We start from the raw sequence: 12,075 nt of genomic DNA, 5'->3' as shown, positions 1-12,075 counted from the left end.
ATAGGGTGACCACAACCAGGAATGCGGAGCAGATTTACCAGCTTGTCTTAATTAAGGTGTCTATGGCTATGATGAAAGACTGTGACCAAAAGCAAATTGGGAAGAAAAGGTTTTCTTTGGCTTATGCTTCTAGTTCATAGCCCATCACTGAAGGAAGCTATGACAGGAACTCAAGCAAGAACCTGGAGGCAGGAGCTGATGCAGAGGCCAACCACCTTGGCTTGCTCTTCCTAATGTCCTCAGCCTGCTTTCTTATAGAACCCAAAACCAGCAGCCCAAGGATGGCGCCATCCGCTAGGGCCTGGGATCTTCCCCATCAATTACTAATTAAGAAAATGCCTTAATAGGCTTGCCTCCAGCTGGATCTTAGGGCAGCATTTTCTCAGTTGAGGTTCCCTCTTTCCAGATAACTCCAGCTTGTCTAAAGCGGACATAAACTTAGCACACAGCTCTTTGGGGACCAGCTCAATGTCTGTATTGTCTGAAGATAGAGGACATCTGTGATTTTGTTTAAAATGTGATTCATTTGTCCTGGATAGCATTGAACACCTCTTATTCTTTTGCTAGACGAGAAAGAAAAGCTATGCTCTGTGCGTTTGGTCAAGGATGAAGCACATTCTCGTGGTCCCAATACCAGCTTCCATGGTTTATAACCCAGAGGAAGACTTCTGGTCTACTATTTATTATTGCTCTCTCTTCAAATAATGCATGTTTACAACTTTGGATATTAATTCCCCTGTTAAAAGAGAATAAAAAAAATCTCAAGCTGCTGCCAATTATCTAGACTCACGGGCATATTCCAGGGACTAACCAAGCTCCTGGTGGGGGCTATGCTTCTGGGAACCCCCAGGTCAATCATTGCACCTTCACCCCCAGGGCTGACTGAAGCACCTTCCCAAATCTCCACGGACAAACCCAAGGTGGCTGAATTCTGAAAAACATAGCTCACAGACACTTTCCTTTTCTGGATCAAGTCTTTTGGGAAGGAAGTCAAGGGTGTCGTGTGTGTGTGTGTGTGTGTGTGTGTGTGTGTGTGTGTGTGTGATCCCTGAGAAGTCTGGGTCCTTAATTGCAGAAGATTTATTTATTTATTTTTTTTTTGGTAATGTGTAACAAGTCACCCATGTGTCCTCATGCTTGACAAGAATGCTGGGTAACCCCCGCCCTAGCCTGGACCACTACTTTGTCCACTCACTAACCCAAATCTCTGACAAATAGAAGCAAGCATGAGATCAGCTCCTATCAGATTTCACCAAAAAGAAACTATCATATGTTAAAAGTGTTTTAAAACATTTGACATTTGCATGTGCTTAGGTGTTATAAGGAGCCGGCTGTGACCATCCTTTGTGCGTCTGTTACTCTCTCACACATGCACAGATTTCTGATGAGACACAAGGACTGAGATCTCCCTTTGCAAGGAGGAGATTCAATATAAGGCCTTTTTTTTATTTAAAAGATGGAAATATCTCAAGAAAAGTGAAAGAAACTTCATCCAGACTTCTGTCTGGTTAAGCCTAAGGGATACCCGCAGCGATGGTTACTGTCTAAGGCCCATTTGACAGGACTGAGGGTGTCCATGGAAACAGCCCTCTGGTTGTGCTTGTGACAGGCTATTTAGATGAGGTCCACTGAGTTGGAAGACCATTCCATGGGCGGGAGGCCTAGGCTGTAACAAACAGGGAGAAAAAGCTGAGTGCTAGGATTTGTCTCCCTGCTTGTCCTGGCCATAGATGTAATGTCACCAGCTGCTACCACCGTGGCTTTCCCGCTACCGCGGCCTGAACTGAAAACTGAGACACTTCAAGGCCCCTTTGCGAGGGCATCTTGTCATAGCAACGAGACAAACGGCTCAGATACAAAATCCCAGTTTGGCCACATGCTCCTTATTCTGAGCTCCCTGAAGCTGCGAGCAATGTCTGCTTAGATTCTCAGAGATAGGGAAGCACCAGATAGATTCATAGTCTGACAGGACCAGCACAGCCCCAGCACAGCCCCAGCACGGCCCCAGCACTGCCCAGGCACGGCTCCAGCATGGCCCCAGCATGGATGAATGTCCTGATTTGTAAGTACACAGCCATTGTCAAGATGGAAGACACAACATTCTAGTGAGTTCAGATAACCCATCAAATAGCCAAGACAAATAAGTCATTAACACTGTGACTAGTTCAAAACAATGACAATTTCTACAGTTTTCCCTGTGGGCTCACACATGAAATCAAGAACAACAACAATCATTCGTGTATTCAGACCTGGGCACAATTCCTTGCGTTTTTCTTTCAAACAGAAGTGTTCTTACGGTTTTCCTTTTTTTAGAAGACAAAGGGTAGGTACAGAGACGTCCATGGACCCAAGGAAAGAGCATGGGATATTTGAAAGAGTTTCTTGGCATTTCCACCTGCTGTCACAGACCACAAAAATGTCTACTGGAGTAACAGGACAGGTGAAAATGTTTCCAGCATTCCTGGCTTTGCCTCTCCTCTCCCGCCCACATGGACACCTCATGCCCCGCGGACAGCTATCTGTACTCACCAAACCTTGGCAGGTCGAAAGGGCCACTGAGGAATTCCCCTGGGACCGTAGGTAGCCTTGGTAGAAGCAGAACTCCTCTGGTGGTAACACCTGCACAGACGTGGTGCCTCCCTTCCCGAGAGTTTGCACCATGAATCCGGGAGCCACTAAGTTGCTGGCAGCTCTCAGGTCGAGATGGAGGTCATGCCTGGGGCCCTTCAGTCGCAGGTGGAGGGCATCACCTCCTGGCTGGGCTGCTGCTCGCCGCCGCCGCCTCCGCTGGTGATGCATGATGTCATGGGATACATAATCTCCGTTGTGGTCCACCTCGTAGGCAGAAACCAGGTCATACTCTGAAATTGAAAAAGGAGCAGAGGCTGAGGAATCCTGGAGTTCTGAGAAGAATCTCAGACTGACTACACAAGATAGTTGTTGGGCTAGTAATGAAATATAACCCTGAGAGAGCAATTCTTGTTTGATGTGGCATTGGCTCTCCCTTTTATGTATAGTGGAATCTGCTGTATTGGTAACAAACTGTCACAGCAGTAGAGATTTATCGGAAGGTTGCTTCCAGCACTTTCCCATTTAGCTCTGTTGTTTATCCCTCCATGTGAATTTGAGACTGGGTGGATGTTGAAGTCCCCCTCCCCAGTCATTTACTGGGTGGAAACAGCAGATGGTCTTACGTTTTATGATAGTTGTGAAGCATTCCTTTCTTTGTGTGCTTTATATTTTGTATAAAAACCTATACTGAACTGACAAGACATTTTGGCTTCAAGTAGCAAAATTGAAAGAGAAAAACCATGGTAGATATTCTTGCTGTTTATTTAATTCTGAAATCATTGAGCACACAGGAGGAACGGCAGGCTGCAGACACATCCCAGGAATTGCGGGTTACTCTACAGAGATGCTCACATGACACACACTGAGCCACCATAGACCTTCCTGATGCCCTGGTCTCCCTTTTATCCATCTGGGTTCTCAGGACACTGTCAGCAGCACATCTCTGGGTCAGGCCTTACCACTATACTTATGGTATCTTGGTTTAAAGAGCATTTAACTAAACTAATTCATAAAAGTAAAAAAAAAAGAAAAAAACAAAAACAAAACAAAACAAAACAACAACAACAAACCTCTCCAAGACCCTGTCAGACCTACATGGCTAAGACCGAAAAATCATCTAGTCCTACACCGGACCCTCACCTTCCGCAGACAGTAGAGTGCCTTTCTTTTCTGGGTTCCAACACGGTCCTATGTATATCGAAGCTTGTTCTGCCATTCTGGGAAAACATCTTATTTTTTAAGATGGTAACCAGGACTTTCATCTTCTCTGTGTCTACCATCTGGGAAGAGGCTATTTCCAGGAGGGTAGGAGCCACGGGCTGGGCTTCTAGGTCAGGGTCACAGCTGGCTGCTCAGCCATATTATCAGCTGAGACCTGTGGCAAGTTAGCTTTGTTGAGGCCAAGGTTAAAAAGAACATTTTAGTTTGAGATTAGCTAGCTCAGTTTACGTCTTTAAAATATTTAATTAAGCATGCAGGGTGTCCGATTGTATATGAGTGTTGGCTGGCTTTTGTGCTTGCAGTTTTTCTGATAGCTGAAAGCAACATGTCGGCATAGTGTCAGGCCTTGCTCTGGAGGTACTGCCAGGTGTCTCTGCAAAGAGCTCGCTCTAAGCGTGGGGATTAGAGAGATCTAAGATGACAATGCGGCAGGTCATCCTTCAGACAGCACCTTTGGAGCTTTCCTGGTTCCAACATTCTAAACACATGGTTTCTCCTTGGAGTACAAACAGATTTCTACTTAAGAGGTGACTCTGCTAGACTCCTGGTAATCAAGGCTTCTTTTCTGATTCACGAGGAGCAGACACAGTTTTCAGACTGTGTCGAAAGTATTATTTAATTACAGGGAAGCGATATCCATGTACTTATCACCAAATTATTTTGAGTGGACACAGTCACTTGTCTGTGATGCTTTTCTGTCCTGCCAAGCAATAAACAGGGGAAACAGAAGAAACGCGGGGCAGTGACAAAAGGCCACAAAAGGCATGTGGCTGGGTTTGGGACATGACGATGACGAGATTATAAAGCCTTCCACATAGCAGAAGGTAGGCCAGGGCTCTGCTCCTAGGACTCCCATCTCCTTCAGGTCCACAGCATGTGTCTCTCTCCAGCCCCAAGCTTCATCTGTAGGTCTAGCAAGTGAGAGCAACAGACTGGACTGGGTAGCAACCTATAGATTAGGGAGGTAGCAGGCCCCGGCAGGTGACTGGATACCTGCATCAGAGCTGGTGACTGAGCTTTGGTGGGGTCGGACACGTTGGTTTATTGTTTTCTGTAGGGTGTGAAGGATCAGACGATCTGGTATCTGGTGAAGGGGGACAGGCGAGCACAGCAGGCCTCATGTCTGAGGAGACAGTGTAGGTGCATCCTCTGTCCGCACACTGTAGGTTTGCAGTTCCCCAAAGCACTTTTCTTAGAGGGACACCTCCCCTGCTCTCTGCACTGTGGGGTAGCCATAGCTGCCAGGGTGCTGTTAGCTAGCACAGTTGGCTCCTCCTGAGGGGGTCCCCCGTATGGCTTCTAGATTCCTCCCCATTCTGCAGGGGTGGTGCAATAAAGGCAAGAGGCACAACTCTTGTAGTCAGCCTAACTAGTGAGCATCACTGTACATAGAGGGGTGATCATGGTTACATCATCCAGCCACACCTTGCCTCGATATGTACCTGGAGGATTCTCAGTCAACATACTGCAGAGACAACGAACACTTTTCACAGTAACCAAGGGACAGAATTGACCTAGGTGTTGGCCATCAGGTGAACAGATATGGGAAAACAATAGACACAAGCATGCGCACGCACGCATGCACGCACACACATAGACATAGATAGATTTGCACACACATGCAGGAAAGGGGTAAAGAACCAAGCTCTTTGCTTGCAGGACAAAGTATACATGCAACCATAGATCATCATAGCAAGTAAAATAAGACCCAGAAAACAAATATACCATCTTCTCTGTTATTGTGGTGAGCCTGTATTTTCCACAGATATATAACCTTATATTCATATACAATATTTAAGTAAGATGTGAGCCTCTCTGGGGCAATGAGTGAGAATGGTGGGAGAGGGGAGAGGGTGAGAGAGTGGATGTGCTGGGTTACATGATGGAACATTTATGTGCAAAAGTTCTTAGGATACCCACCGGTATATGCAATCAATGAATATATGCCAATCAATGAATAAGGAGTGACTGCTATCTAACGATGCAAACAATTCTCCAATGATATAACCTATGTTCTTGTGGCCTTTACTTTGGAGGTGAGATAGTCTATTTTATTTGAGAAAGGGGCATAGAGTGTTATTTGTGTCTGGCAATTATTAATAATTTGCTTTTATATAGACGAGTCTTGTTTAGATAAATGTCTGACACCCAGCTCCCTGGGGTGAGTGACCTGGTGTGGATCATTGATAACGATTTGCAAACACTCTCATTGGGGATGATTTGATGACCAGCACGGCACCATGGAGAAGAGACATCCAAGAGAACCCTGCTATAAACACCATGACTCAGTAACTTCAGGATCAAGGGAGGGTTCAATGCCCCAGACTTTTAAGTTGTGAACCTTGAGCGTTTTGATGTTTAATACTTGTTTTTGATGCAATTCATCTCACTGTATTTACTGAACGCTCTGGAAAAGCCAGTGCCAATTCTCAGGAGAAGTTGTGTGCTGGACCTGGGACCGAATGCCTTGCTGTGACCAGGACCTGGATTCCAGGTAGCATCATGGTTTCAGCAAGGCTGCTTCTCTCAGGAAGTGCTCTGCTCTTTGTGGAGATGGTTTTGGCTGTCACTAGGGGGAAAGGAGACTTTGCCCCTGCATCTAGGGAGGTTGGTGGACATCGAACCTTGACAACACAGCCCCTTGAGAGCAAAGTGTTACTCCTGCCAGGGCTGAGAAACTTTGATTTTATCAAGGCCTAGAATCAATTGCTCACAAATGCATGGATGGCTCAGGGCTAGAGGTTACAGTGAGTGAGCTCAGAAGGGAAGCATCCCACCGCACTTGCTGGACCAGCAAAGACAAAGAATAACGGCAGGAAACTGAAAGCTATAACCTAACTTAATGTGTAATGTGTTAAGATAATCACTCCCCAAACCAATGACTTATGATTTAAAAAGAAACAAAACTCCTGCAGCTTGATAATCCTTTAAATAAACCTGGGCTATGCAGATGTTTGCAATGAGAAAAAGTTCACAAAGGGCTCCCTGACTCACAACCCCCAGTGACTTGATTATACTAGGTTTCATGAGCACAGCCTCATGCCTGGGAAGGCTCCCATCTGGAAATGATGGCATTAAGTTCAGGCGTACCCGTGGGTGTGCCAGGTCAGCAGCCATCACTTAGTAGAGTGGACAGCAAAGACCCATGTGAAGACTGGTCTGGAATACCCAGCCCTCACATGCGTTCACACTGGTTGCTTGAAATTGTTTATCATAGAAATTTGTACATGCTGTGAATCAGAGCCCCCAGTCCTACCACAAGCCCCAAACACTCATGAGCACAGCCTGGGCCTGCCCTATCTAAGGATATATATGTCTAAATAAACATCATTGCAAACCTGGAATATACAGTCAAAAATATACATCCTTTATGTCCAGTTAGGTATCTCTTAAAAAATGCACTTTACTTAACTAGACATGTGCGTGTGCTGCGTGTGTGTGTGTCTGTGTGTGTGAGTGTGTGAGTGTGTATATCTGTGTGTGTGAGTGTGTATGTGTCTGTGTATGTGAGTGTCTGTGTGTATGAGTGCCTGTGTGTGAGCATGTGTGTCGGTGTGTGTGTCTGTGTGTGAGTGTATATGTGTCTGTATGTGTGTGTCTGTGTGAGAGTGTGTGTGTCTGTGTGAGAGAGTGTGTGTCTGTGTGTGTGAGTGTGTATGTGTTTGTGTGTGAGAGAGTGTGTCTGTGTGTATGAGTATGTGTCTCTGTGTATGAGTGTGTCTGTGTGTATGTGTGTGTGAGAGAGAGAGTGTGTGTGTGTGTCTGTCTCTGTGTGTGTGATGTACCATATGAGAGCAGGTGCCAGCGGAGGATTGCTAGGTTCTCTGGAACTGATATCACAGGAAGCTCTGAGGCACCTAGGTTCTGGGACCCAGCTGGGGACCCCTGGAAAGCAGCAGGCACTCAGTCCTCAGTCTCAGAGTCATCTCTCCAACAACGCCCCCTCCGCTAACATTTTAAAGAACTTCTGAACTTTGCCTTGGATCTGGAAGCCCAAGGTTTTGAAAAAGCTAAAAATCTGTGCTCTGCTCTTGGCGGTAACCATGGATGCTATTACAGAGACAAATATGAAGAAAACTGCTGAGTAATAAAGAAAGCAAAAAGCGAAATAGAGTCATCAAAACAGTAAACTGAGGCACTCATGTTCGCTGATCAAATTGATCTCACAGTATTTAGCCATCATTACCTCAAGGAGCATGTGAGGCTCTCTTTCCTACTGCACAATTACCTCATGCATCCAGAAAAATAGCAAGATCCCTCACAAGTCTCACTTTCAGCCAAACTCAGCTGGAAAGCTAATTTAACAATCAGCGCGTATCCCGGAGACCGGGCGTCTCACCGCGTGCAGACCTAGAGTCACACAGCACTCTTGGCCCTGCACTCTGTTCTGACACATCTTGCCTCTGCTGGGTAACGGCTGTCCACGCTCTCATTTTGTCTTTTGATAGCTAAGGGGTGACAGCACCAGGAGAGGGCTGTGCAGGCATCCTGTCTCCACTAAGTTAGCACCGCCCTGGCAATGGCTCACACCCTTGGTACTGTGCGCCCTGCCCTGTTCAGGCCGGTAAGTGCCTGTCATGGAAACACTGCCTTTGGGATCAGGAACTGAGATGCCAGGCAGTGAGAGGCCTGTGACCTCAGGCAGTGTGTCTTCTCTTCCTGAAGAGATGCTCTGTCTATAATGGTATCATCTTAGAAAAGCCTTCATTAGTGCAATAAACATGACCCGGGCAGACTGGCTGGATTTCCCAGCCTGCTCCGTGCTAAGCCTGACAACCAGCGTTTGATCTGACAATCAGAGTGTCTGTCCTCTGACAGCCATAGCACCCTGCACCCCACACAGGCAATAAACAAATGCCAAAGGCATCATGAGTCCCTACGGAATGTTCATGATTTTATTCTGAAAATAGGGCAAAGTGCAATGTTAAAGCGGTAAGACCGCCTATAGGTCATGATGCGTGGACTGCGAGGAGAGAGGAGAGCCCGGTGGAGATGAAGACGGCAGAAGGTGGGCTCCAGACAGACAACTTTCCCTTCCAAACGCACTGACAACCCGGCTGCCCGCACTGTACTGTTTGCGTCTGGCGCCCTCCAGTGGTGCTCAGTCCTACGGTCGCGACTCATTCATCCCTTCCTAATTACGCTCGTATTTAGTATCGGGAATTTCAGCGACCAATGTGCACATTCAGCTCTTATACATTTACCATGATGAAGAGAGAGATAGTGATGATTTCCAAAGGGTCAATCCTTTAATCGTGTAAATTTTCTGAAAACCCAGGAAAAAGATTAAAACTGGCTCGCCTTTGGTCGCCAATCCTGCTAACACTCTCCAGCTAATCCGACCCAGGAAGGACAGGAGAGTAACTAACTCGTGCTGCGGGTGCTGCGGACCCAGAGCAGACTAGAACCTCCTAGCGACTATGCGCTAGCCTGCTTTCTCAGTCACTTGGCGCCCTTGGTAGAACATCTCACAGGGAAAAGCTTCACTTGTGAACCACAGCGGCGGCCATGCCTTGTAGAAACTTTGGATTCGAGTTCATGCCTAAGATGACCCAAAACACGAACGTGCCTCGGGATGTCCTCCTGCTAGTGATACTGATTTGGTCACCTCCTATCTCCAGATGTGTCAGTCAAAGGCGGAGAAGACTTCAGCGGGAAAGAAATGCAAGGGCGAAGAAGCTGGCGTGGGAGCAAGGCTGCCTGGGTTAGGTTTGGTGTATATACATTAATGATGCGTTTATTACGTTAGTATATAGAGTGTTCTAGTATCTTCGTATGCTCAGTTATATTACCCTTTCTCCAGTGTAACGCTGGCATGCCATTACCGCTTCTCTGGAAAATATGATACAGATATTTGTGGGAGGTCATCCGTAAGCAGGAGCTCACAATGTATTAAAAGCAAGATTGCATCTTCAAAGCTCTTGGCGCCCTGAGCCCCGAGGGGTTTACCGACTAGCAGCAGGGGGTTGTCGGACGCTTACCTGGGGGAATCCGAGAGCCCCCACCTCGCAGACTTACCATCGGTTTCCAGCCAGTCCGACACGGAGGATAGCGGAGTTTGCAGGTCTCCTGGACTCCCAGACGCTGCGTTTGAGGGTCCCAGGGCGCAAGCAGGTGTTTGCTAGAGAAAATAAGAGCACCTCAGTGGGGATGCGGAACTGCAGAGCCCAGCTACCAGAGGAATGCACTTCCCGGTATTAGGGATTCCGCCGGCACCTGTGCAACTCACCTGATCAATGACTTGCGCCAGGAACAGCACCCAAAGCGCTACACAACCACGGGGCTGCATGGCCCCGCCGCCGCGAGGGCGCACAAGACTCGGCTCAGCTGTCTCGACTGGGACACTGGATAGCCCGGTGCAAGCGGTGTGCAAGGGAGCAGAGGACCGGTTCCGACAGAAGCTCAGGGGTTCCAGGCAGCTACTCCACCATGCACACCAGAGTTATCACTGCAGCTTCTTTCTGCAACCAGGGGTGGAGTGGCAGTGGTGGCGGGGGCGGTGGAACACCCGCCCCAAGCATGGGACAGCAGGGAGGAGGGCAGGGAAGGAGAGGGCAGGGCGAGGGAGGGCAAAGGAGAGAAAGAGAGGGGAGGGGAGAGAGGGGGGAAGTAAAGCTGGGAGGGAGGAGGGGTACCGGCAGGAGAAAAACCAGGGAGGAGTGGCAGGGCGGAGAGATCAGAAGAAGGGGGATCCACTCCAAGGACTGGGCATCCTTCACACATTCAACCCAGCCCAAGGGTAGAGGCAAAGCCAGGACAGGGTAGTATCTAGCCATCTGCCCCTGCGCACTTGCGACTAAATGCCCTGGTGTGGGACTCGCAAGTACTGCAACTCCGTGGGATTTCTCACCTAAGGGCAGGACTGAGCAGCATAGGGGCAGGGCATTTGTCGTCTTTCCCTGGCCGCTGGCCAGTCTGGAGCTTGCCTTCTCCTTTGGTGGTTTTAGTAGGGGTGCTCAGGGAGAGCTGGATCTGCTTATGAATGAATGTGAATTGTCCTGGGGCTTGTGATGTGGAGGGGTGAATGGGGGACAAGGCAGGTGGCAGGGCAGGGCAGGGCAAGCTAGTCAGGAAGCTGGGTCTCTCACGTCTATAGTCTGGTATAGGACAGCAATGGCTGGTTCTAGGTTAACCTTAACCTTAGCCATTGGCTGGCCTGTTGAGAGAGCAGGTGTCAGGTGATTGGGTGTCCTATTAGGAAGACTAGGGACCCTAACCTAGACAAGACTAGGTCTATTCAAGGGCAGCCAGTGAATGCTCTCCCTCCAGGCCTATGTTCTAGTCCATCCATGACCTGTGTATGATTGTGAACAGGAGTGCCTTTCGTGACCATCACCAACTGATAGTGTCTGCTGCAGTGTGGGCACAGGTACATATAGCACAGAGTGTACAGGTAGGTGTTAGCATGTGTGACCCCCAACGACTGCCCACCCCAACAGCTGCCCTCCGCTTACCTTCTGTGGGACCTAGATCCCAGGCTCCCATGCACCTTCGATTTTAGGGTCCTTCATATGTATCTAGAATGACCTTGCCTGGTCTGTAGGGGTGGGAGGGATGCATGGGCAGTAGTGACTGTGGTCTATGGGGTGCTTGCCCCTCTCTACATTGAGTTGAGATGCCCCAGGATGGCTCTTCATTGGCTGAAGGTGTCATACATTTCAGAAAGGATGGAGCAGGATGGAGATTTTCTGATATATGTGGATCGTACCCGTGTTTATGTAATAGAGGAATATGACTCCCTCAGTCCTGCAACCTTTAACTGTCTGGTCCCTCTGGGAGGGGAGGGGCCCATAAGACTTGTCTGTGGTGGAACATGGATGGGAGCAGTCTTATGAAGTTTTCATGCAAGCAACCAATGATGTAATGAGTTCACAATACTGGTCTGTCAGGCAAGAATTACCCACTGGTATGATAAAGGCATGACCAGCCAGCGAACCCATAGAATAACATTGTTCTCAGCCTTATTCACACACACAAAAAAGTATCTTTGTACTCTACTCATGTAAAGATCTGACATTGAAACTGGCCTTAAAGCACCTGTTATCCCTCTCTGCCCCCCCCCCCCCATGCCAGGAAGATGTCTGCTCTAGTTTATACCTCAGGGCACCTGCTCTCAACCACCAGCAGGGACAGGCTAAGGTGGGCAGTGCCTGGAGTTCTCCAAAACGTTCCCCAGAGAGAGGAGAAGTTTATCTTTCCTCTGGGTGCAGATCCTCATGGGTTTGGTAAGTGGGGTTTCTAATTATTCCCAGTCCTGTCCCGGGTAACATGAAGGGAGCCAGA

General features: G+C 48.1%; 1 protein-coding gene across 1 annotated transcript in view; it reads right to left on the bottom strand.

Annotated features, from left to right (window-relative positions):
- The window catches only part of Adamts16 (ADAM metallopeptidase with thrombospondin type 1 motif 16), a 106,422-nt gene extending 96,341 nt beyond the window's left edge, over positions 1-10,081 (bottom strand). The window contains 3 exon segments of the mRNA XM_038323844.1: positions 2,530-2,861; positions 9,811-9,913; positions 10,022-10,081. Coding sequence (XP_038179772.1) covers positions 2,530-2,861; positions 9,811-9,913; positions 10,022-10,081 — 495 coding nt within the window.
- Positions 10,082-12,075: the final 1,994 nt, after the last annotated feature.

The sequence above is a fragment of the Arvicola amphibius genome, chromosome 3, assembly GCF_903992535.2.
Source record: "Arvicola amphibius chromosome 3, mArvAmp1.2, whole genome shotgun sequence".
Taxonomy (NCBI): Eukaryota; Metazoa; Chordata; class Mammalia; order Rodentia; family Cricetidae; genus Arvicola; species Arvicola amphibius.
The sequence above is the reverse complement of the archived record's forward strand: the minus strand, read 5'-3'. Positions and strand labels throughout refer to the sequence as shown.